Consider the following 26,731-nt stretch of genomic DNA (forward strand, 5'->3'; position numbering starts at 1 on the left):
GAAGAAGAAGAAGAAGAAGAAGAAGAAGAAGAAGAAGAAGAAGAAGAAGAAGAAGAAGAAGAAGAAGAAGAAGAAGAAGAAGAAGAAGCAGCACTAGAGGAAGCCAGGTGTAGTGGTGCATGTCTATAATTACAGTTGGGAGAGATGGGGAGATACGGTATTCACATCACCTTTGGCTACTTCTTTTGTTAAAGGCCATCATGGATGACTTGAGAACCTGTCTCAGAAAAACAAAATAAAAAATACCAAGTATTTTGAAGAAAAAAAAAAGAACCATTTATCTGAATAGTGTGCTGGCTGATAAGCCTGTCTGCTCATCCTCCAATGGAGGAAGAAGCCTTCCTGCCACCAGAGGTCCCCTCTTTACGGCTGTCATGGGGTCCTCAGATGCTCCAGGGGCCCTGTAACATGGAGCTGACTCAACAAATATAGAAACACTATAGTGTTTTCTCGAATGTCAATGTTTAAAACTCAATGCACGCAGAAAACATCATTTTTTCATTTTACTTTAGTGTTAAGTCCGTTTTCTTGACCTATTTTGCATCTGAGGAGACACAGGCATTTGGGAGATTAAGAGTCTAACAGAGGGCCTCAGTCTGTCAGGTGTTTGATGGGAACACGTCTAGGCTTTTTCACTAACAACTGCATGTGAAATCACAAGGTCCTCTCTTCCCATTGCAGCATTATTTATTTTAAGGCCAATCTCACTGAACTAAAACAACAAAATACAAAGTGAAAATTCTCCACCTAGCAGAGTAACAATGAGCCAATAAGATGAACTATTTTATGCTTCACAAAAACACAGGATAATATCAGTAGCTAAAATGGCCTATAAAGCACTGCTTTGAATAAGCAAGCAAGAAATACATAATGGATTTTAAAAACTTTTTGCAGCAAAAAAGTGAGATATTTCAAGTTAGACTCTAAATACCATCCAAGACATACATTTTTAGACAGACCATTCTTCAAAGCAACAAAAACATAGAAAATACTTTAACATTGGATTGAATAAAATATTTTTAAAATTGACCAATATTTTCCAGAAGTGTTCCCTTTACAAATAATTTTTAAATGTTTACTTATTTACTTATCAAATGCCATTCCCTACATATAAGTGCTCCACTAAGCTAAATCCCTATCCCATAAATGGAAAAGCTTTAAGCTACTGCCTTTAAAAAAATTATTAACTCTGAGTGGGAAAATGGCTCTGTGAGTAATGGTGATTGTCACCAAGCCTCAACCTGAGACAATCCCGGGGAAATGAAAGAGAGAACCAACTCCTGCAAGTTGTCCTCTGACCTCCATATATGAGCCATACCATGCATGCGTGTGTGCACATGTGAACACACACACAAAATGTAATAATTTTACATTTTTATTTATTCTAGGCCATAAGTTCTTTTCCTATTACTGAAAGAATTTTAAAAATAGACTGAGCTCCTCTTTGGTTGACTAACTGTTGTCTTCTTAAATAAGTGGTAGCTAAATCATGCCAGTGAGCAAGGATCCTTCTAACTCTGGATGTCCACGATTTGAAGTCACGGAGCAAAGGTTGAACAAGAGCCTAAGCAGCCACCAGTTTCCCCACCTGCCCTCCCTAGGGAGGCTCACGTGCTGCAACTGCACTAAATGTCCATCCTCCTTGGCTCCTCCCCCTGAGGGGTAACTGCCCCTCCTGGCCCTACTGTTTTATATTTAGCTGGCAGCTGGGTGCTTTTATCTCTTAGGCAAAAGACCAGAGGACTATCTTAGCAAATCAAAGCTGCAAAAGAGAAAATTCTTACAGACTTCAGTGCTGGGGACTCCCACATCGCCTAAGGTGAAATTTGAAACTGACAAGCTCTGTAGTGCAATGGTGGCACGAAACTTGTGGGGTACCAATCAATATTGGACTGGATTTAAGGCCCACTCCATGAGATGGAGCCCAACCCCAGCATGCTTAGGTGGCCAAGAACTGAAGACTAGACAGCCCAGGGGCCTAGAGGAAAACCAGATACTAAAGTTCTGCTAAGGGAACATAGCAATAAAATAACTCCTAACAACATGCTGCTATACTCATGGACCAGTGCTTGGCTCATCATTCGGGAGGCTTTCTCCTGCGGGAGATGGGAACAAACATGGAGACCTACAACTGGACAGTGTGTAGAGATTGAGAGACCCTTGAACACTCCGTTCTAAGTAGGATCTCTCCATCAGACCTTCCCCTCAAGGCCCAGGGACCTCTGCCGAAAAGGAAACAGAAAGATTGTAAGAGCCGCAAGGGATGGAGGACACCAAGGAGATAGGGCCTCTATACACAGCAGGACAGGTGCACATGAGAACTCACAGAAACTGCGGAGCATGCACAGGGCCTACATGGGTCTGGGCCAGATAAGGTCCCAGTGCTGGCGGGGAGGGGGATGGACAAAAGCCCAAATCCCTAACCCAGACACTATCTCCAATTAATAACCATTCACAGATGAAATACTAGTTTTCTCCAATGGAGTCTAGGGAAACAAACCACTCTTTAGGCCAGGCCCCATGCCCAGCAGGAAAACTCGGTCTCATTATTCTCTGTTAGGGCTTTTTCTTTCATTTTTGTTTTTATTTTTAGAGATTTTTAGAGACAAGGTTTCTGTGTATCCCTCGCTATACTGGAACTCACTCTGTAGACCAGGCTGCCCCCACCCCATGCTGGGACTAAGGTGTGCATCACCACTACCCAGCTTCTTTCTTTTTTCACCTTATAGATTCTTTGTGTATATATTACGGCTATCGGTTTGTGTTTTGTGGGACTCCTGTGTGTGAAGTATGTGTGTCTCTGCTATCGGTGCTTCTTGTGTTGTTTCTTTGGCTCTTTTTCTTCTGTTTGCTTGTTTGTTTGTTTTATCCTTTCCTGCTTTGCTTGTTTTTATCTTATTTGATTTACTTTTTTAGGTGTTTTCTAAAGAGAAAAAGGGTGTGGATTTTGGATGGGAGGAAAGTTGGAGAGGGATCTGGGAGGAGTTGGCAGAGGGGAAACCATAATCAGAATATATATTATGAAAAGAATCTATTTTCAATTTTAAAAATTCACTAGCTCTGTGCATGAGCTATGGGCTCATTAGTTCGTTAACATTCAAGGAAACCTACTTACAAAATAAGCCGCCAAAACAGACGCAGAGATCAACATGAAGGAAAAGGACCATTCAAACAGAGCTCCGGGAGGTAGGGAAGGGGAACATGAGTGCTGCTTGCAAAGGAACATTCAATAACAAAGCAAGCTCCCATGAGCAAGTTAGGACTGAGGGCTTGTCATCCACCAGATGGCTAAGTCTTCCTTCATTACGTTCCTTTCTTCTGTCCCTCCTACCCACAAGTCAAGCTTGCACTGTATTCTGACACTCCTCCACCTCCTCCAGCTCTGACAGTCCCCACTAAGTCTCTCCAGTCTATGGCGCAGGTTCAGCTTCTTAGAGTGTCCACAGGACGACATGTGTCACCAGAAGTGATACAAAGAACACAGGCAGTGAGAGAGACTTCTAAGTCAGGCTGACTCATCACTTTGTAGGCCGAAACGCTGACGGAGCACTGTGGAAGCCTAGTGATAAAGATTTTATGAAGGTAACTCAGAACACGTAAGAGATGCTCGTCCTGACAGGAACCTAACCAGCGCAAGCATGGCAACAGCAAGAGAGAACAGTGCCCGTAAAACAGGGCAATAGCTGTAAGTTGTACTGAGGCCTGAGGGGGAAATGAGCACTGAGAGCTTTGTTAGCGGTTGCTAGCTGTCAAAAAGCCTTGTCTCCTACAGGGAAGGGCAGACTCGGTTACACGTCAATCAAACGCAAATGCTGCAACTCCATGAAAGAGAGGGTAATAAATAGGGATTGCTGGATATACAAGATTTTTATGTGGAGTTTTCTTTACTTTTATGATATTTAAAAAGTTGTTAAACCGTCACTGATGCTCAGTCTTCACTGTGGATCTGAGTCTGTTAAGATCACCTTGGAAGACTGCGGAGACACTCAGCTGATGGCGGCTCATAACCAAATGTCAAGAGTCACCTTGGAAATTCACTTGTGCGTGCGTCTGTCAGAATGTTTCTAGAAAGGGTCAGTCGAAGAAGGGAGACCTTCAGTGTGGGCAGCATCGCTCCACGGGTTGGGGTCCTGGGCTGAATCATGTAGAGAAGAGGAGCTGAGCACCAGCATCTATCTCTGCCTGCTAACGGCAGGCGCAGTGTGACCAACTGTCCCGTGTTCCTGCCACCATCCATTCCCTACCATGACGGACTCAAACTATGTGCCAAATCACCACACGTCTCTGCCCCTCCTGGGGTTGTTTCTGTAGGGACTTTGTCACAACAATAAGAAAAGTAACGTATATACCATCCTTAGATCGGGCTTCAAACAATAGGCTGTGGGGAGGCACATACACTCTAGTGTGACATCCCTGAAACAGAAAATGCAGTAAAGACATCCAAAGGTGTTGACATGGTCAGGCGAAGCAGATACTTAAGGCCAGAGTGCTGGCTACAAGGCCTGGCACGCTGATGTGTGGGATGGAGAAATCAAACGGCAGGTCCCTCTACAGACACTGGCTAGGCAAACCCCATGGAAGTTCTAGGCTTGCATCTACCACGTTCTAACAGGAGGTGGCAGTGTTGTGTCGCAGAAGACTCTCACCTCAGGTAAGACGCACCCTTCAGGAACTGCCACGTCTCTCCTATATGGTAAACTGGCAATTTGTGTTAAATGGCAGCATAAGCCAGCTGGGGAGGCACTGGGCCCATCAGGGGAGGAAGGAAAATGCATACTGACGGAAGGAATGAAACTAGCTAGGGTGAACAGGAGGCAAGCCTTGCTGATCAGAGGTCTAAAACACAAGACAGGGAAACAAAAACTGTCAGCTACTTCCCAGGACACAGGGCCACCCCTCTGGCAAGACCCCTTCCTCCGGTAAGGAAGACTTGCTGCCAGGAAGGCTCTTAGGGCCTGGGATAACTAAGAGACAACTAACCAACAAGTGAAACAGAAAGGCCAGTTTTCTCCTCCGCACAGACTGACTGGGACAGATACAGCATCATGAGTCAGAAAACCACCAGAGATTATGTTCCATGGAAGATGGTGAAAGGAACAGTGCCCTGCTCACTAAGGGCATCGGGAAATGTTGGTGAAAGCATCCTAGGCAGCACTCGGGCCCAAGATGGTCGCCTTAGATAGTTGCCTCGTCAAGCCTGGGTTCACTAGACCCCTGTGGGGTTCACTAGGTCCCTGTAGGGTTCACTAGACCCCTGCATACACAAACCTGGGTGGTTAGCATCTGTGGGGTAATCTGCCAGCCAGCTCCCTCTAGGCCATGGCAATGTGAAGTTGTTTGACCACAGAAGCTTGAGGCCTCACAGCACTGACTGCTAAGGACAAACAGAGAACCAAGGTGTGCCAGCGACTCTGGCCGTCAAGGTGGCTACAGCTGGAATGAGCGGACCCCAGAGGGCTGGGCACACGTATGAGGGGCTTTTCCTTAATTATCTGAAGTGGGAACACACTTCTAATCTGATCTTTGCAGTGGAGAGATAACACTCTTTCGAGGTGAGAAGATCCTCCTTTAATCTGGACCACAGGGTCTACTAGCAGCCTGTATAAGAGATAAGGAAGAAAGACGCTCTCTCTTTGCCTGCCTGAGCAAGTCCATTCCTTCACTGGCATTAGAACCCACTTCTTTGTGATGCTGGTATATACTGAAGACCAGCTGAGATACCCAGACTCATGGACTGACAACTAGTGGATTCTTGAACCTTCCGTTCATAGGCAGCCACTGTTGGATTAGCTAGACCTCTACGTCATTCTAATAAATCCCCTTTCTATCTACAGAGTGATTCGTTCTGTAAATTCTGTTACTCTAGAGAATCTCGACTAATACACAAGGAGATCCCAAGATACCTTCTCGGGAACACAGCACATTAGTAGCAAAACAGAGGGGCCAACAGGGACACTGCTTGCTACCCACAACAGGCAAGTGTGGAGGAGCAGGTGGCTGAAGATGTCTCCCCAATAAAAGGCACAATCCAAGTTTAGTTCTGAAGCCTAGATCAATAATCCTATCAACACGGGTCTTTTTTTTTTTTTTTGAGACATCTTCTAGCTTTCCTCTGTAATACAATTCTCTTTAATTCTATGTAAGTTTGAATTTCAAAGGACATAGACCTTTAAATAGTATTTCTCTCCTCCCAGCTCCCACGCTCTGAAGATCCTAGATAGCTCTGACTTAATATCAGAGGCAGGGCTGCTGGGTAACCTGCGTGCAGTTAAGATTTGCACTAGCCTTCCTTCTCATACCTGCAGGCTTTTATAACATCCTATGCAGACAGGGGTAACTTGGAGTAAGTTGCTACTTTTAGAATACCAAACAGATGAACCAATGTTGAGGAATTTAAAAACTGATCTATTTTAAGAGATTTCTGATCTTCAGGAAGCAAAGAGCTGAGAATTTAAAAAGTTATGTTAGAGATGTCTCTGTCCTAAAATTTAAGAACATGATAGCTACAGAATTCAATTTCCAGATAAAGCTTCAAAATTTTAACAGAATTATTAAATATATATTATATATGTACTGTATATATAATAATCAAGTGTGTGTGTGTGTGTGTGTGTGTGTGTGTGTGTGTGTGTGTTTAGAGGTCGGAGAACAGCTGTGGGAATCAGTTTGCTTCTTCCATTACGTGAGTTCCAGGAATGAAACTCAGGTTTCCAGGCATAGCAGCAAGGTCCCTTTCCTGCTCAGCCATCTGCCAGCCCCAAAATAATTTTAAAGCATACATATAAATACACTTAGATTGTTTGCTCTCTGAAGTCATTATAAAACATTTAGCAACATGATATTCACCTTTAGATATTTACTGTTGTGGATTTTCAATGTCCTGAATGTCTTTGATAAGTACAAATATGTGTGTACTCTTCTCATTTATCTGGTCACATTCAAGGGTGGTCAAAGCTGCTGTAACTCTATTGCTAGAGTTAACTGGGATAAATTGTGTTGGCACACCAGTAAACTTTTGCAAAACTTATATAGGCTGGCAACCCAGTTGAACCACAACTATTGTGTATGTAATTTTCAGGAAAAACAAGTCTTTCTCCTAATCTTCAAAACTTTTTTCAGTTACTTATATTTATAATAGTTAGGGTCTGATTGGGGTCACTGGGCAGATGGTGCATGCCTTTAATATGCCAGCCAGCACTCAGGAAGCCGAGGTAAACTTATTTCTGTGAGTTCAAGGCTATCTAGAGCTACATAGTGAGTCTGTCTCCAAAAAATAAAAAGAAAGCAAACTACAGATAATATTTACATAAATGGGTTTATGGTATTTGGAAGGTGTAGGCAGGGTTTGTTTGTTTTTTTTTTTTTTCAGATTCCTAGTATATACTAAAACACACACACACAAGCCATTCTTCTTCCCTGGTCTTCAGTTCTTAGTCTTGTTCTGTTTACTGAACACACACTGACTCTCTCTTATTTGTTTTGTTTTGTTTTTCTAGAGTCAAGGTTTCTCTGTGTAGCCCTGGATGTCCTGGAACTCACTCTGTAGATCAGGCTGACCTCAAATTCAGAGATTCACCTGCCTCTCTCTGACAAGTGCTGGGATTAATGACGTGTGCCACCATGCCTGCTACACACTAATTCTCATTTCACCATGAATTCATTTCCCAGTTCCTACCTTCCTCATAGCGCCTTTTGCCTCTCCATGCACAGTTCCAGCTTTGTGTATAAATGTTTTGAAGCAGGCATCTAGAACACCTTAGGAGGATTAGATGGGTTCACAGGGAAAACAAGCCTTTTTCCTAATCTTCATTCAAATAATTTTTGAGATTCCAAAGTAGAAAAACAATATATTCTTACAACTTAGAATATCTTAGTAAACATTCAAATAGTAATGAGGAAATGATGCTGCTGCTCTGGTCTGTACCTGAAATACCCACAGGCTCTTGTTTTCAACACTTGTTCCCTAGCTGGTGGTACTACTGGGGAGGCCATGGAACCTTTAGAGTGAAGTCTACTAGAAGTGGGTAGCTGGGGTGGGTCTTTGAAGGTTACACCCATCCACTTCCAGCTTCCCTGGTATACCAGCAACTGGTAGTCTCCGCCATGCCTTCCAGTCACAATGGACTGAAGCCCTCTAAACAGTGGTTCTCAACCTGTGGGTCATGACTCCTTTAGCAACACCTCCAAAAATATTTACATTGTGGTTCATAACAGTAGCAAAATTAGTTATGAAATAGCAACGAAAATAATTTTAACGGCTGGAGGTCAGCACAACATGAGGAACTGTGTGAAAGGGTCGCACGCAGCTCTATGAAGGTGAGAGTTGCTGATCTAGAACCATGCTCCAAAACAAGTCTTGGCTCCCTCAAGCTGTCTTCGACAGGGACTGTGGTCACAGGAACGTGAAAACAGCTAAGAGCTGCTACGGTGCTGATAGCTGAGCAACAGTGTCCATCTGACTGTAAACTGCCTGACTTTCCAGTGTTTTTCCATTTAAAACTGGCTTGTAATACATTACTGAATGTGTCCTGGAGGCAAACTCTGAAGTTGGCATTATTCTGGAGAAACTGATACTCAACAGAAATCAACTGCCTTGCCCTGTTCTAGCATGGATATGCCTTCCTAGTGAGAAATCACTCCACACACTTAGAGATTCATAAAAACTCTCCAGCACAGCAGTACCCAGCTCTGGCTAATGCTCAGAGGGGCCGGCCTTGAGCAGGTTTCTAACTTATACACACCACAGGCGTGTGCGTCTCACAGATGCTGTCACCCTCGCGCCTCCTTCAGTTCCCAGCTCCAGGTTCCCTTTGAACAATTTAAACAGAGACAGGAGACTGCAAGTCTAGCCTTTTGGACAGATGGACAGACGGACAGATGTGAGGGTTACACAACAAAGATATTGCCAGAAGCATTTCTTAAGTACCCCAGTGCTGTTCTTTTTGAAAATAGTGGCTACCCAGGGCCATCTTGTCCACCTGGCAGTAATGGCAGGGTGGTTATAACCCTTGAACTGGCCCTTAGAGGCCTGTTCCTTGGTATGGGATGAACCTAATGGCTGGTTGTAAGTCAGTTTCCTCCTTTTGCTATAGAAATGGAGCCTAATGGAGGTCGATGTTACTAAATAAATATTGGCAGAAACTCTCTCAGCATCCCTAAACTTCAGACTTCAATTGTGGTACAAACTTTCATTCCTAGCATTCCTGACAGGTCTGGTGAGTACACGACGTTATCTCCCAGTTACAATGGGGCAGCATTCCATGATATGTTCTAATTATGATAACTAGTAAACCCTTTGTAACATCAACTTTACTACTTCAGGTTTCTCCTACAGCAGCCTAAAAATCCCGAATTTCTTCTTCTTAACCTTCTTACATCATAGAATGGTGTGGAATAATGTTTTGTACACTGTGAAGATGTGTCCTTTGTCAAGTGCTGTGGGACAATGGTCTTTCATCCTTACAAATAATAATTGTATTATTTTTTAATAAAATGCTGATTGGCCAGTAGCCAGGCAGAAAATATAGGCAGGGCAACCAGGCAGGAAGTAGAGGCTGGCAACAAGAATCCTGGGAAAAGGAAAGATTCAGTCTGCAGTTATCACCCAGACACAAAGGAAGCCAGACACAGAGCAAGCAAGATGTGACTGCCTCATCAAAAAAGATACCAAGCCATGTGGTTAGCTTTTTGTTATTATGAATAATATTTTTTTTAGATTTTTTAGACTGGTTAGTGCTTTCTATTTTAGTTGATTTATTATTATATGTGCCCTGAAACTTAGTTTTATTTTCTTAAATAAATAAAAACTGCAGTCTCTCTGCATACATTATTACTAAATATATCTAATATTGGTCTTTCCCTATGTGGTCAGACTTCCTTGTCTTCATTGGCCTATCTTGAACTAATTTAAAAACTATATATCAATAGTTGTCATTTCTTCAAGACTTGATCAAAATGCTTTCAGGTCCCATTGCTGACTTACATGCATAGCTACCCTAACACTCTCAAACAGTACGCTGAGTAGTGCAGGGAGTTTTTAGTTTTTTGTAAGATTTTTTTTTTAATTACAAGGAGTTCTAGACTCAGCCCAGTGACACTTCCTCGCTACCTACCTACCTCTGCAATGAAATCATGTAGCTCTCCTTCAGTAGGGCAGCATCCCAGTGACCTGATAATTGTCCCAATCTCTCTAGGAAAAAAACAAAGTTGTAAACAGTTTCAGAATATAAATTCTGGAAAGGCAAATATAAATTATCAAATAATTATTTCAGATCACCGGTAATATTGCAAATCACTTCACTCAAGTATTGGCTCACAGCTGTACAAGAAACGCTCTGGGAAAAGTAAAAGGCACACAAGTGAACCAGGACAGACCGACGCTTTCACTGACTGGCAAATGCAAACCCTGACTAGCTCAAAATCTCAAAGCTCCAGAGAAGGGATCAGGATGGGATGACAGGAGGAAGAAAGAACGGCAGCCACCTGATATCTGATCTCAACCTCTCAACCGTTGCTTAACTCTAATGGACAAGGAAAGAATATATGTTAAACATTTAGTATGCTAATATGCGCCTAGCAAATCTAGCGCTAGCCTTGTACTGTGGGAGCCTCATAAGCTCTAGCTATAGGACTAAGGAGAGGCAGGCTGGGTTCAATTTTACTTCTCTCTGCTCGCCGTACTCCTGCTTATTTCAGTTGAATCTTGTCCTCTTATCTTGAAAAGGCAAATGCTTACAAAGCTATCTGTAGAAAGAGTTGGTCATATTTGCTAAAGTAAGAAAGACCCACTGGCTACCACAGCATCTGCTTTGGCAAACACACTTAAACTGTAATGGAAACATCCCTTCAGTGGTCATGAGATCCAGAGACCACCCTCATATGGTCCATGCAGATTTCACACTGTTGCTCAATCTATATAAGTTGTAAGAAACTGCAGGATGGGACCAGACTTTGCAAAACACTCTCTTTGGTTCATGCCTACTGGACTTAAATAAAGCTTTGCTGTACAGCTCTCTGGGTGCTGCTTAGTTTGAAAGATGGATTTCCATAACACTAGAGCCTCAGATTCCGCATCTGTAGAATGAGGGTGTTGTTGTCTATCCCAGATGTTTGCCATAGAGGCTCCATTAGTGACAAAGAACTTAAATCATGGTCTCCAGCACCAAACTACATAGGATCAAACGATGATGCCACAACTGGCTAGACTGGACGAGTTCCCTTCCTAAATGCTCCTAAAGGCAAAACAGCCAGTACCTTCCTCTAAGCATACAAATGGATCTGGAGACACAGGGAGAGTCAAGTACTAGTATAATAGAAAGCTCAGCTGAGGACAATGTAGCCACTTTCTCCATCCTTCCCCATAACAATGAAATTCAATCCACCAAATAACCTAAGAAAAAGTATCCAACTCAATATTCTCTGCAAATAATGATGGGATTTGTAGTAGATTATTATACATTTTCATTCAAATTAAAGTCATATTTGAATGTTAATAAAATTTCACATATGTTCAGCCAACACTTTAATTTCCTTACCATTTTGGATAATTTTAGAAGAATTTTATTTGCTGTGTATTTTAGCAAGAAAAACAAATACTTTCTGTGAGAATTATTAAATTCTTAGCTTAGCGGCTGTGGTGTGAGCTGACACGAGAGGCAGAGCAGCAGCAGGGAGACAGGGCTCTACCTTTGTTGCTCACACACCCTCATGACAAATGATCACCACCACCACACCATGCAAGGTGCACTGCTTGGTTCTGTCAACCTGACACAAACTGGAGTCATCTAGAAAGAGGGAACCTCAACTGGAGACCTGCCTCCTTCAGAGTCTTTGTGTTGTGTGATATTCCTGGCATTATCAATATAAAGCTGAACAAAGGAGATTAGATTCAGGGATCTCATTCTAAAACGCAAAAGGGGGATACAGATATGTAGTGATATTTCATTTGTATTTTAATAAATAAACCTTGCCTGGAATTCAGAGAGTAAAAACAGCCCCACTGATCAGCCTTACAGACCAGGCAGTGGTGACACACACCTTTAATCCCAGTAGCTACACTAGTTCACCATAGAAACTGGGCAGTAGTGGTGCACGCCTTTAATCCCAGCACAAAAGAGGAATATAAGACAGGAGGAGACAGCTCTCACTCACAGTCTCATTCTGAGATTCCCGAAGGCAGGATCACCATTTCAGACTGAGGTAGAGGTAAGAGCCAGTTGCTGGCTGTTGTGCTTTTCTGACCTACAGGTTAGCTTTATTTTTTAAAATACAAACGAAATATCACTACATAGAAATGATAGGATAAAAGGGTAGATTATGGAATCTACTTTTAAACTAAAAAAGCAACTACTAGTCTTAAACATTTTACATTGGTATGGATTTGTGTATATTGATACAAATTTAAAGTTAATTTTATTATACTGTAGGTATGTTTCTACTCCTGTTTGGGGTATCATGTTTATGCAGGCTCCAGATTCCTGCTTGAGTTCCAGCCCTGGCTTCCCTCCATGATGGACTGCAATACCGAACTGTAAACCAAATAAACCCTTCCTCCCTTTGGTCACAGTGTCTCTCACATCAACAGAAGTCAAACTAATACACAGCCCTCCTGTGGTTTCCTTTGACCCTTCCTTTGTTCCCTCTCATTTCAATCCTCTGTATTATTTTTTTTTTAACCATAGGGTTTATCTAGGCAGATCCGAACATGAAGGCCACTAGAAATATTTTATAAGATTATACTTTCTCTTATGAAGCCTCTAGCAGCAACACGAAACTGGGTAACACCAATTGGTGTGGGAAGTCCTTCTGTATACGTGTTGTTTTTATTGGTTAATGAATAAAGAAGCTGCTTTCAGCCAATGGCTTAACAGAATATAGCCAGGCTGGAAGAGATATATAGAGAGAGAGTAGGCAGAGTCAGGGAGAAGCCATGGATCCGCCAGAGGAGAAAGCACAAGCCATCTTTCCGGTAGGCCACAAGCCTCGTGGTAAAATATAAAATAATAGAAATGGGTTAATTTAAGATATAAGAGTGAGCTAGAAATATGCATAAGCTAATAGTCCAAGCAGTGTTGTAAATAATATAGTTTATGTGTGATTATTTTGGGTCTGGGCAGCCAGGAACAAATAAATAGCCGTCCTACTACATATACTACATCAAACATGCTATTGAAACAACAAATTAACTACTTACTGAGCACATGAGAACAAATGTTTCATAAAGCAAGGATAATACAAAGACAAAAACCTGACAGCTCTTGCATAGGGAATTTGAAGAAATTAGAAGCGCCTATTGTCCAATACCATAGTCACTATATCTGGCTCTTAAATATTTGAAATGTGGCAGAATAAATACACATAGAATAAATATACATAGATTTCAAAAGCAGTATAAATAGAATATTAAATATCTCACTTTTATTTAATATTGACCATAAATTTAAGATATGTTAAATATTGAAACATTTTAATTATACATGTGTAGTACACTATTAAAATTAATTTTAGGGGGATGGAGACATGGCTCAAGGGTTTATACTGCTCTTACAGAGGACCTGAGTTCACTTCTCAGGAGACCCACTTTGGGTGGACCACAAATGACTATAACTTCAGCTTCAGGTATCTAACACAGGGTCTATACAACTACCTATGCACAAAGACATGCAAATACACACATAATGTATATAGCAAATCTTTAATGTTGGTTTTAATTACTTCAATGTGGCCAATTACACACTGTATTTATGTATTTAAATACCACACTGGATTCCACAAATGAGTACATGTGTGCCTTTTTAAAATTGCTTTGATTTTTATTTTTGAGACAAGTCTCATGACAGTATTGCTCAGGCTGGTATCAGATTTCTAAGACCCTGTCTCAAAGAAAGAATAAGGAGGAGGAGGGAAGGAAGAAAGGAGGGATGGAGGGAGGAAGAGAGGGGAAGGAAAGAAGGAAATAAAGAAGAAACGAGTTTAGGATATATGGAACCAAAGAGTTCATATTGAATTTCCAGCAAGAATATTCCTGCTAGTTATGTCAGGAATGCAAGATTCTGGTCATTTTTTAGAGATGCATTCATGGTGGGCCATCTCAGGGGATGAGGTGATCCCTGCTTTTCCACTCTCGGTCATGAGAGCAGAACACTCCCCATGCCAATGCCGCTTTTCTGTGATGGCCCTGCTAGTCAAGGCAGTCATCTAGATTGCTGCTATAGAACTTGGAGGGCAAAGTCATTGCTCATACTGACTGTGACATAAAGAAGGCTTTTGTTACTGACCAAGGAATCTCACATCATTATCCATGAAACAAGAACAGGCTAACCTCTGAGTTCACAACTGAGGGGAAACAACCAGAGATGGAACTTTACGAGCATTGAGTCACAGGAAAAGATCTGAGCTGGAGATGCACATCAGGTATGGGAGCCCCAGATGCCTAAGAGCTCCTCTAAGAAGAGCACACCAGGAGCTCAAGAGATGGAGCAATGGTTAAGAGCATTTCCTGTTTTTCCAGAGGACTCAAGTTCAGTTCCCAGAACCCATAGCAGGCAGCTCACAATCACATATAACTGCAGATCCAGTTTATATGAGGACCCTGTGTTATGATCTGCTGACCTGGTCCATCACCTGGGAACCCTGTCCCTTTAAGAGACAAGTCTCACCCTCTCCCAATCCCTCCCCTTCTGCCAAGGGAAGCAGATATCCTGCCTCCTCCATCCTGCACTCTCTCTCTTTTCTGTCTGTCTCCCTTCTCCCTCTTCACCTCTTCCCCCTTCTCCCATTCCCCCCTTCGCTTTTCCCCTCCATAACCCACTAAATATACACCCACTTTCTCTGCAGGGCACATTTCTGTCTCTCACCCACCTTGTGGCTCCCTGCCTGGGACCAGCTGCCTTCGTGGCCAGCTGTGGTCTTGTGCCCGCTGCCCACTGCCACCACTCAGGGATCTATGGTGTTTTATTTTCACCATAACATTTGATGCTCATGACTCGGCCAGGCTCTCTCCACGTTCCCTCCTGCCTTCAGGCAGGCCAGCTGAGAACAGATGAAACCCTGACCTCGGGAACCAGGTTTCTTTACAATAGCTCTGTGTTCTATCTGCCTGAACACCGACCTCATGCATACCAACAGCTTCGGTGGTGAGAGCTCCCTTTCCAGTCCCCAACCACAGCCTTCATGGCTGCAGTTGAGCCCTTTGCTAACATTCATTTCTGGTTGCTTCCATAGCTAAAAACATGACCAAACTAAAGGGGTTAGTCTTCCCATGCTAGCACTGCAAATGCTGTGTGGTGCATTCAATTTGGGGCCCAGGGTCCCTCAGATTTTTCTTTCTTTCTTTTTCTTTTCTTTTGGACCACTCATAAATGGTCCCTGCCATGAGAGACCGCTTGGAGCAGCCTCTAGCCTCTCTGGCTTCTGAGTCACCCAGACCACTCAGGCTTCAACACCCCACCTGTAGAGAAGAGACATTTCCTATAGGCCCTGTGGCGTTTGTGTGGGTTTTCACATTTTCAGCTTTGGTATAAACCCTCAAACTATCAGCCACCCGCCTGTGACTGCTCTGCCAGTGTCCTGCGGGGTCCACTTTTCCATGCCACTGCTACTACTGGTCCCATGGAAAGCGACAAGATCAGTCAAATCCAAGAGGCAGCTATTTTCAATTCCAGAATTCCAGCCTTTGCTCCCCGCCACAGCTTGTGGTAGGGCGACTCAGCAACAGGGCGTATCATGCCTCTAGGTCTCTCTTATTATGGTTAAAACTCTCGTGGCTCAAAAAACATGGCTTCTCCATACAACATGTGACTGCTGCCATTTTGACTGAGGTCAGGTGATCTTATCGCAATCTTAACTGAGGTCAGGTGACTTCACTGCCATCTTAACTGAGAGTCAGGTCAGGTGACCATGACCCACCATCTTTACTGAGGTATTCCCTGTCTTGTCTCCCAGTGTTCATTCTGTTGCATGTGTGTTTTGCGCCTTGGCATGCCATTGGTAGGACCCCCCAAGAGCATCCACTTCACCCAATTCCTGTTCACTGTATATGTGCATACATGTAACTTCAATGCACCTATGTTTACTGTTAAATGTTATGACTGTCTGTTCATTGTATTTCATTTCAGACTATAAAAACAGTAAGTCTCATGTTTTAAATTAGTATGTACTTTAAGTCTCTTAATCCAACCCCGCTTTACCTGTTAAGTTGAAAGCCAGTACAGTCGAGCTCGGACCCAGCTCTCCATGCAGATTCTATATTGTAGTTATAACTCATCTATATCCAGTAAACAGCCCTCAGCTGCTCAGAGATCTGGGGAATATGGCATTTAAATGCTTAATTATTTAAAACTTTTCATAACAAAAAGAGACAGGTTGGCTCCTAGCAGCAGCACTCTATTTCCTCCAAAGAAGACAGAAGACAGATGGGAACACAACAACGTCCATCCGCAATTCGTTTCAACTGCCAAGCACTGACCACTGGGCAAAAATCTAAACTGAAGATCTCCACACAATGGACAGAATCACTGGAATTAATAGTCTAGCTCCTCAGGACAAGGTAGGTTTGTCTTCCTACAGATTTCTTAGCCCACAGGATCTCCTAAAACCTGGCAGGCCCTGTGCTAAACACAAAAGGCAAATATGACCCTCAACGATCATGGAGGACCCTGAGGAAGGGCTCTGGGTAGAAACCAAGTCAGTTCTCTGTCGTTTTTTACCAATAACTCCTCAAGTAAAATTTTATCCTTCTCAAAGATCTCTGATGCAGTTTTACAGCTGAGGTTTTGTCAGTTTAAAAGGACAACCTCACCAAACAAATTTCAGTAAAATACAAGTTATTAAGATGTGAGGACAAGTGCATGCTATCAAACTTTTCTCTTGTGCTGCCTTTCATAGTCTTAAAAAACACTTTTCATTGTGCAAAAACAACCATCACAGTCATTCTGATATAAATATGCTATTGTTTATACAATGTATATTTCTAAAAGTTACATTTTCACAAACCCAAAGAATTGAAGAATCCACCTTAAATAGGTCAGATACACCCTTCTGAATTCCCTGGTCCTGAATTTTTTTTTTCTCTTCCTAAACTTAACTTTGTCCTCTATTCTGCCAAACCTTGCCAGGTCCAGGAGACACCAGACATTTCCATACCACAAACCCTGGACAGGAGTAAAGTGACCAGCTACCCCAGGATGTGGCCAATACCCAGCTTTCTCAGCACCCCCACAAGATGACACCCACAAATAAGCAGGAAGCAGTCTTGAGTTGTGTAATCCTCCATCCCAATTCCTTTAACCTGTTGTGCCTAATTTCTCACCTTTTTATTATAAGAAAGAGATGGGAATGTTATGATCTGCTGGCCTGGTCTGTCACCTGGTTGAGACTGGGCTTGTGTCACGAGAAGCAAGCATGTCTGGCTCTCTGACGATTGAGTAGCACTTCCCTCTAAATGGCAGATGGACATATGGCCAGAGAAAACAGCTCATGAGGAATTACCTTCAGTGGCAATCCAGGGAAGTCAACGCAGAGTATAGATGAGGAGATAATAGAAGGGGAAATGAAGAAGGGATAGGAAGGTGGCATTTAAATGCCACTACTTCTAAATAGTTCTTTAGATGGCAATGAAGTGAGATGAAGCGATTCCAGTAGGTCTCCATGTGTGAGGCCCTGGGTTCAATCCTAAACACCAGCAGGGATGGAAAGTCCCCCAAGTCTGTGAGGTGGGAGGAAAGGGCAATCACAGCAGACACCTGGATGACTCAGAGCTTCCCCTGTTTCCCGTGGCCTGAATAAAAGCCAAGGCTGGAGACACAGAAGACTAAGCGATCCTCTAAGCTACTCTCGCACGGCACTGGTGCCAGGAACATGGGAACACAGCAGAAGGGCCAGGTGGGCACTGCAGAGCTCCAGATGGCTTCTAGATGAGCTGGGATGCTATGCTGGCCACAGTGAGAAAACTGGGCTGCTGATGCTGCAGCCTTAGGAACAGTGATGCTCCCAAGGGTGGGAGACAGAGAAAAAAGAACACAGGCAAGAAAAAGACTGGGCCTTTGTGCTGAAAGAGAGGGGCGGCTTAGGAAGGCAGAAAACTTGGAAGAGAAACATAGGAAAACACCAGAAGAGATGAAAAATGCCAAACGTGGTGGTACACATTTGTGATCCCAGCATTTGGGAAATGGAGGCAAGAGAATCAGGAGCTCAGACCCTCTCCTCCATAGCAAGTTCAAAGCCAGCCTAGGCCACGTGAGACTCTATCTCAAAAACAAACAAAATGATAAAAATATAATTTCAAAAAATACAAAACAAAATTCCAACAACAAAGGAAAAAAACAGAAATGATAAAAAAATGTGAGTCAGGAATTAGAAACGAAACAAAAATATAAAATAAGAAAACCCTAGTGGGAGGGTCTTCCAAGGAAGGAGAAATAGACTATAGTGCTATAAGGGTATAAAGAGGAACTTACAAGGATTACGTGGGGTGGGAAAGGGAGGACAGAGTAGAAGAGGGAATATGGGGGGGACAACTACACTAAATGCCTTTTGAAGAGCCACGTGAAAACCTACTACTGTAGAAGCATCCTAAAATATATACATGCATAAAGGAACCTAAATGGAGTCACTATACAATGGGGGAGAGAACACCCCAAACAGACAGCAGACGCTGCCAAACCAAACCCCTAGTAACAAGAACGGGCTACATCTTTTTGAGTCATTGGCCAAAGGAGTGTTCCATAGCTCCCCAAAACACTGTAAGCTATTGCCAACTTGATGATAAGACCCTACTGCTGCTGGGTGGTGGTGGCACACGCCTTTAATCCCAGCACTTGAGAGGCAGAGGCAGGCAAATCTCAGTGAGTTCAAAGCCAGTCTAGTCTACAAAGGGAGTCCAGGACAGCCAGGACTGCTACACAGAGAAATTCTGTCTCAAAAAAAAAAAAAAAACAAGCAAACAAACAAAAAAAGACCCTATTGCTGAAAACATAGAACATGAAGAAATCTAAGTGGTACTCAGATTCATCCCACTAGCTAGTGTTCATACTGCTAGAAGATTCTATACACAGTACCTGAAGAGAAAAGTAATCATTAAATCTCATCCAGCTACAAACCCTGTGAGATTTAGTAATGACCTACCTGCAATATATGCTCACCAATATAATAGAGGCATGAATGTTAGGGAAGTAGGCAAACTTTTTTAAAAATGAGGTTTAAGGCCCACTACCTGAGATGGAACCTACACCTAAGACTAAATAGGTCATGGGCCCTGGGAAAAACCTACTACTATTATTTTGCTAAATGATCATAGAACTAAAATTATTCCTAATGACATATTACTATACCCATATATCTTAGTTAGGGTTTTATTGCTGTGAGGAGACATAGTGACCATGGCAACTCTTATAAAGGAAAACATTTAATTGGGCCTGGCTACAGTTCAGAGATTTAGCTCATTATCAGCATGGCGGGAAGCATGGCAGCACACAGGCAGACATGGTTCTGGAGAGGAGCTGAGAGCACTACATCCAGATCAGCAGGCAGCAGGAAAAGAACGTGCCTGGCTTGAGTTTCCGAAGGCCCACTTCCAGTGACACACTTCCTCCAAGAAGGCCACACCTCCTAATAGTGCCACTCCCGGTGAGCCCACGAGGGAGGCATTTTCATTTAAAGCACCACACCATAGATCAGTACTCTGCTCAACCTTCAGCAGGGAAGCTTCTTGCAGTAGGCAGTAATGAGCACAGACACACAGCTGGGAAACATGCAGAGAGGGAGATGCTCAGCCCTGAATGGAATGTCTTTGTCACACCCTCCATGAAGGTTCAGGGATCTATGTGGAAAGGGGGAAAGAAAAATTCAAATAGCCAGAGGTGGACAATTTTATGAAATAGCATTTTCCAGACAGCAGGGGAAAGAGCGTGTATAAACTCACAGAGATGGTGGCAGCAGGTCCAAGACTTGTACAAGCTCAAGGCTGGCAAAAATCTCAACACAAAAGAGGGGGAGCAGGCACCGTTCTAGCAAAAAAGCTACTCAAAATTAATAGCTTCTGGAAGAAGAAAGTCAGTTTTCTTCGATGGAGTGATATCAACCACAATCTAGGGCAGGCCCCATGCTCAGGAGTGGATGGCTAACACAATGATACTCTATGATTTTATGACTTTTTTTCTCTTATTTTTAAGAGAGATAACACAAAGATGGGTGGGTAGAAAGCAGAGAAAAAGCTGGGAGGGGTTGGGGAATGGTAAATAATATGATAAAATATATGGTAAATGATAAATAGCAATTACAAGAAGAAAACAACAGCTAGAATGATATAAAATGTTAAACTCGGTTAACCAACTTCTACCAAGTGAGATTTTTAGATCAAGTGAACTGACTGAAAATTATTTTTTTTATTTAAATCTCATCACATTTGCTTGTTTTTGTGTACAGCCGTGTGTGACTATGTGTCTTTTTATGTGTACCACATGCATCTGGGCACACGAAAGGCCAGAAGAGGGAATCAGATCCCATGGAGCTGGAGTTCCAGGTGGTTGTGAGCTGCCCAACATGGGAACCAAACCCAGGTCCTCCGCAAAAGTGCTCTTACCTGCTGAGCCATTTCTACAGTAATTAAACTGAGTTTAAGTGCTTTTTAATATCAACTAGTCTTTAACAATGGCTTCAGAACGCTCGAAAACCTGAGAGCTCTTCTGCTGGCTTCTGCACATAAGTCTCTGATGCTGAGGGGCACCGTCACTTCAGACAGCTGACACGGGCTGTCTGTGCAAAGTCCAGCAGCTCCTCCATGGCTGTCGTTATTAGGACCAACTCACACAGTAATCTATCATATACAGAACGCAGAAATCAGCATAACAGTTGCTTCATTTTTTTAAATTTTCTTTTGAAATATTATTTTATTCTTTATAAATCTGTTTTATGGAATTTCCAATAAACTGACAAAATGAAACATTTTGATATAAATGTTCTAAAATATGGAAACTTTATTCTATCAAAGTACAGAGATGTCTTATATCAATACATACAAATCAGCTCCAAAGCCTTCTAAATAGAAGAATTTGTTTCTGGATTTATACAGTCAAACAAGGCATCGGATTGGTTCTTGACATGCTGACATTCGATAGGTGTAGTATCATGTTGCGGACACACGGTGGCACCAGTGCTATTGAGCTACAATGTGAGTCGTCCATTAGGGCAGTCAAGGTCAAAAACCACCCCAGTGAAGACAGACTAAGGGCATCTGACGCAATTCTAGGGGGCAAAGGCGACAAACCATTCACCCTCTACGATACAGCTGCCCCACAACAGTGGTGCTGCACTCAATTTCAGTAAACGTAGCACACTTTGGAAATGTCTAGCAACAAAGCAGAATTTTGGAAAATGGGTTCCATTTATTCAATAAACATTTGCTGAAGATTGCTACGGTGGGAACTAGTCGGGGGGGGGGGAGAACAAAACAAGGGCCCGGCCTTCTTCCCCAGGAGAGTATTTTTCATACATCCACGCTATTTTTATGCTAAATAATAAAATAAAGCTAAAACAAGGACAAAATCTCTAGGGCCAAGAACTATCCTGTTCCAAAGAGGTGGTCCTCTAGGCTCTTTCTAATCAACTAAAGAGCCTTTGAAAGAATAGAACAAAAATCTGGTTCTTAATTTCTACAAAGTTATTTCTTCTTAGTCACTGTGATGGAGGTCATGGCCTCAGAAGAACTCTGGGCTCTGTAAAACAGCAGACATAACAGACAGAATCAGTAACTTAATGACACAGCGACTTTGGCTCAGGGCTGTGACTACCGTGGGGAACGAGAAAGGCAAATCCCAGCTCTAACCTTGGGGCTTGCAACCAGGAGGGACAGAGCATAAACGTAAGTAAGTAGAGCTAATTTTAGTCAGTGATAAGCACTGTGAAGAAATCGCACCATCATTGCTTCTGCCCCTGTGTCAGTTTGCTGAAGCTATGGTGATAAAGTGTCACACAATGTGGGGAGAGAGGTGGGGCACACACAATGTCAGCAACTTCTTTTCCTACCTCTCTGAAGGGGAGGTCTGGACTGTGGCTTCACTTAAGGCCTTCCTGCTTGACTTGCTGTGTTCTCCTGGGTATCCCTCTAAACACAGACCCCCTGGTGTCTGCCCGGTGTAAACCAGTGGCAAGCCATATTCCAGGCAGTGAGTCCAGGAATACTGGACTCCTGGCAGTGAGTCCAGGAAAACTAGGCCTCTTTTATAGCATCGTTTTAAATCTGATCACCTCTGTAAAACATCTTATCTACACAAAAGCTCACATTTTGAGCTATCAGATTAAGATTTCAAAACACAAACGAGAAACACTTAAGACAGGTATAGGTGATGATTTTTGTTGGTGGTAGTGATGGTGGTGGTTGTGATGGCAGGAGGCCTGGAAATCTTAGCATACAGAAGCCAGGAGTGAGTTCTACCCTACAGAATAGAACAGTAACCAGGGCTTACAAGATATTTATATACTGTATGAAGATCTGGAAGAAAGGAATTTTAAAAACCCAAAGATAAACGTGTAAGATGGAAATGTTAATTACCCAAGTTGATCAATTGTGTACATGTTTGCAATTATATCATGTGTGCCTCATAAATATACAAATTATCATGTGTCAATGTAAAAGAAAAACATTTCAAAACATGAATTTTGAGGATGGCAATAACATGGTTTTTACCCCCTCCTGCCCGGGCCACTCCACTAGCCTGCATGTCGCACTCTGCTTCAGCTGTCCCAGCCACCCTTTCCACTGTTCTTACAGCAGCACAGCAAACTTACAAGACATTGTGTCACCTCTTACTCAACACCCTCCACGGCGTCCACCAGCATTGGGGGTACTCCGCGCTGGGGGCCCTCCACGGCATCCACAGCATTGGGGGTACTCTGCACTGGGGGCCCTCCATGGCGTCCACAGCATTGGGGGTACTCTGCACTGGGGGCCTATCAGCCTTCTCGACTCTATCTGTACTACACTCTGAAACACTACTCCCTCCTCTGCCTTTCCAGAACATGCTAAGGCTGTGTCCTTTCAACGGGACCTTTGTGTTCCCACTAATTCTAAATATAACTATTTCTAGTCTTCTCTTCCTTTCCTCTTTCCCTCATATCTCTCTCTCTCTCTCCTCTCTCTCTCTCTCTCTCTCTCTCTCTCTCTCTCTCTCTCTCTCTCTCTCTCTCGTGAATGTACACGTGCATGAGTGGCCTCAGGAGCCTCTGTGAAAACAGCAAGTGCTCTTAGCCACTGAGCATCCCTCCAGCTCCTGCAATATGCTCTGATATCAAATAAAGCTGCACCGGCCTCCTTGCTCTTCTCTGTCAGTTGCCTTGGCTGTTCTAACTTACTTTTTCATATATCCATTAAAATTCTCTTGTCAAGTTACAGAAAATTTTCATTCCCATTTGTGCTGAACTTATGTCAATTTAGGATGTTTTGACAGACATCTTTGTTTCAAATTTTTTATCCCTCAAACATGGTTTCCTTCCATGTGTTCTATTTTTATGTCACGTGAGTTTTCCTGTGGTATGGTTTATGTATTTCTCGTTTCCGTTCTCTCTAAACTATATTTTTGCTATTATAAATGGTCTTACCCTCCACTATTATAAATGGTCCTACCCAGTCCAGGTAGGTATCATCTACCTGGACTCTCTTTATAGAATCATAAGGCTCCTGATGTCTATATAGTATTTTATTTTGAAATGTTTATTCATTTCCCCTTGTAATGGGTGTGGTGGCGAGTACAGTAACACCCATGCCACCGAGAGAAGGTGGAGGTCAGAAGTCAACTCTCAGGAGGCTGGGCTCCCCTGCCACTCGGTGGGAGCCAGGGATTTCTCTCAGGCTGTCAGGGTGCGAACAGTGCCTCTCCCTGTGAACCCTGTCACCAGCTTTCTGAGGATTACACTTGCTTCTTACTACTTTACAACGTTTTACTTTTCTTTGCAATAGTTTCTTTACTTACTCTCCTAGATTTCCTAGACATTCGGCCATACATCTGCACATAGTTTTTCTCCCTCCTACCATTTCACATCCAGTATCTCTATCAATGTTATCACTTGCCCGATTGTGTTGGCTCATGCCTTGTATTAATATCAATTTACAACAGCAAATGTAGATATCCTTATCTTGTTCCTAATTTTAACTGAAACACTGCACACACCTCCTCATGGAGTAAGAGCCTCAGTTTGGGGCTAAAGAAGTATTCCCTAATACCTACTTTATTGAGGCTTTAAACTTAGGACCATGTGCTAAGTTCTGGCAAGGCCTCTGAACTACCTATGATCCCGATCTGTGACTTTTCTTCTCAGGTATATTTACACAATGCACTATATTAATAAATGTCTAATATAGCGATACTTTTACATTCCTAGAAAAAAACATAGTTCTCTACTAGATTTTGTTGCTACCACTTAAATTTTATTTTTCAAGACTGGGTTTCTCTGTACAGCCCTGGCTGTCCTCGAACTCAGAGAATCACCTGTCTCTGCCTCCCAAGTGCTGGAACAAAAGGGGTGTACCACCACTGCCTAGCTAGTTGATTTTTTTTAATACTTTTTTGAGATTATAATATAATTACATAATTTCTTCTGTTTCCTCCCTCCAAACCCTCCATATGCCCCCTTGTTCTCTTCAGAAATATTCTGAAATATAAATTTCAGAAACAATTTGTCAGCTTGGGGGAAAGGGTGGTGGGGACTGGGGCTATAACTCAACAGTACAGTGTCTGCCTACCGTTCACAAGGTCCTTCATCAAATTCCTAGCCTAAGAAAGAGATGCAGGAGAAGTGGGAGGGAGGAATAGGGAGAGAGAGGGAAAATGAAGGTGAGGGGATGAAGAGGAAAAGCAAGATTTGCTAATTACTCTACCCATCTTGATATGTGTCCCACATTCCACGACACTGACTCAACTACATGGCCTACTAGACCACAATCCCAAGTCCCCTTCTATCTCCGGGAAACCGGGAAGTGAGAGTGGGGCTGCAGCTGAAGAGAAACATAGATCCCTACGTTCCACCAGAGTGCCCACTAGGACATTAATCGCTAGCACAACCATCAAAGCATGGGTAAGAAACCAGTGAGTTCACCACAGAGTTCCAACTGCAGGTCCAGAGATGGGGTCGGAATTCCTATTAGGCTTAACCACCTCACTGGGATAAGGGTTTCTTCCTGAACATATTTGCCATCTTTCATGCTGTTTGATATGTCTCCCCAGCTACAGCTGCTTGAACCAGAGGTGGCTACTTAACCCCAAAGTCACATCTCTCTTAACAGTCTTCAAGAGAGGCCTCTGAAGTCTAGCATAAGCTCTGCCCAAAAAGGGTGCCCTCTGCCAACTATTAATAAGTGATCAAAGCAGACCTTCCCTGTTCTTCCCCAGAAGTTTTGAAGTGGTACAGAGCGGTACACCTAGGAGGAGAGCAGCAGAGAAGGCGGTGAGCCATACCCTAAGACTGCAGAAGCACTGAGAAAGTAGACACAGGGGAAGGACCTGGGAGAACCGTCACCAGCACATTAGCTGAGCAGATCTGATATGCAGCCACCACAGTGACACAAAATAGAGAGCCCCTGAAGCCTCTCAGTGTCAACAAACACAAACCCAGAACCTGAACAGCTCAATCCACTGCAGTGGCTTTCTCTTTTTCTTTCTTCTGTGTGTGTGTGTGTGTGTGTGTGTGTGTGTGTGTGTGAGAGAGAGAGAGAGAGAGAGAGAGAGAGAGAGAGAGAGAGAGAGAGAGAATAGGCTATCTTGTAAGTAAAAATAATTCATAAGATAACATAAGAAATTTTTTGTTTGTTTGTTTGTTTGCTTTGTCTTTTGACACAGGCTTTCTGCATGAAACAGTCCTGATTGTCCTGGAATTCACTCTGTAGATCAGGCTGGCCTTGAATTCACAGAGATCCACCTGCCTCTGCCTCCCAAGGGCTGGGATTAAAGGTGTGCGCCACCACCATCCATCTCAGAATAAAATAAAATTTTAAAGTATTGGGGTTTTTTTATAGCAAAAAGCTAAAATGGTACTTTCTACATTTGAAATCTCCTAAAATCTTTTCTGAACTTAAATGATGTCTTATATGACACCATTTGAGACTCCATAATTTCTTCAATGGAAATTCATTTTTTTTGTTAATTCAATCATTTTTAACAGAGTCTTATGCAGTCAGGCTAGCCTAGAAGTTACATGCTGAAGATAACTGACTTCTTGTCCCTCCTGCCTTTAGCTTCCAAGTGCTATGATGACAGTTGTGAGCCAACATATCACGCTCAAGCAAATTCTTTTTATTTTTAAAAACCATATAGCCCACTACTCATCCTATGTCCCAGTGACAAAATAAGGTGCAGGTCTACCAAAGTTCACAAATGAGTTTTCCAGACTTACCTACAGAGCAATAGGTGAGGGGTGACAGGCAGGAGCACGGGTGACCTTAGAGCAGTCACACTGGAAGGTCTGCACCCAGCATGATGATGATTCCCACATGGCTGTGTAGATGGAGTCCCCATACCCCCAACAACCCAGAGACCCTAAGGTCATGTGCAATTAGGGCAGAACCACATACAACTGGTTGGAAGGGGTCTCATGACCTGCTCCCTCCTTCATACCTCTTCTATAAGAGTTGACACAGTTAACTGTGATACCAGCTGATATAACTGCACTAGCCAGTCTGTGACAGAGGCACTGAAGCACAGCACCAGGACAGTGCGTGTGACTAGAAGACAGGAAAGAACAGCCT

The 26,731-nt window shown here is 42.9% G+C and overlaps 1 protein-coding gene across 1 annotated transcript in view; it reads right to left on the bottom strand.

Moving 5' to 3' along the window:
* Nucleotides 1-26,731, bottom strand: part of Efcab2 (EF-hand calcium binding domain 2) — an 86,427-nt gene that overhangs the window by 18,783 nt on the left and 40,913 nt on the right. The window contains exon 3 of the mRNA XM_005348984.2: nt 10,117-10,189. Coding sequence (XP_005349041.2) covers nt 10,117-10,189 — 73 coding nt within the window. The remainder of the gene's footprint in view (nt 1-10,116; nt 10,190-26,731) is intronic.

Source organism: Microtus ochrogaster, chromosome 6 (genome assembly GCF_000317375.1).
Source record: "Microtus ochrogaster isolate Prairie Vole_2 chromosome 6, MicOch1.0, whole genome shotgun sequence".
NCBI classification, from domain to species: domain Eukaryota; kingdom Metazoa; phylum Chordata; class Mammalia; order Rodentia; family Cricetidae; genus Microtus; species Microtus ochrogaster.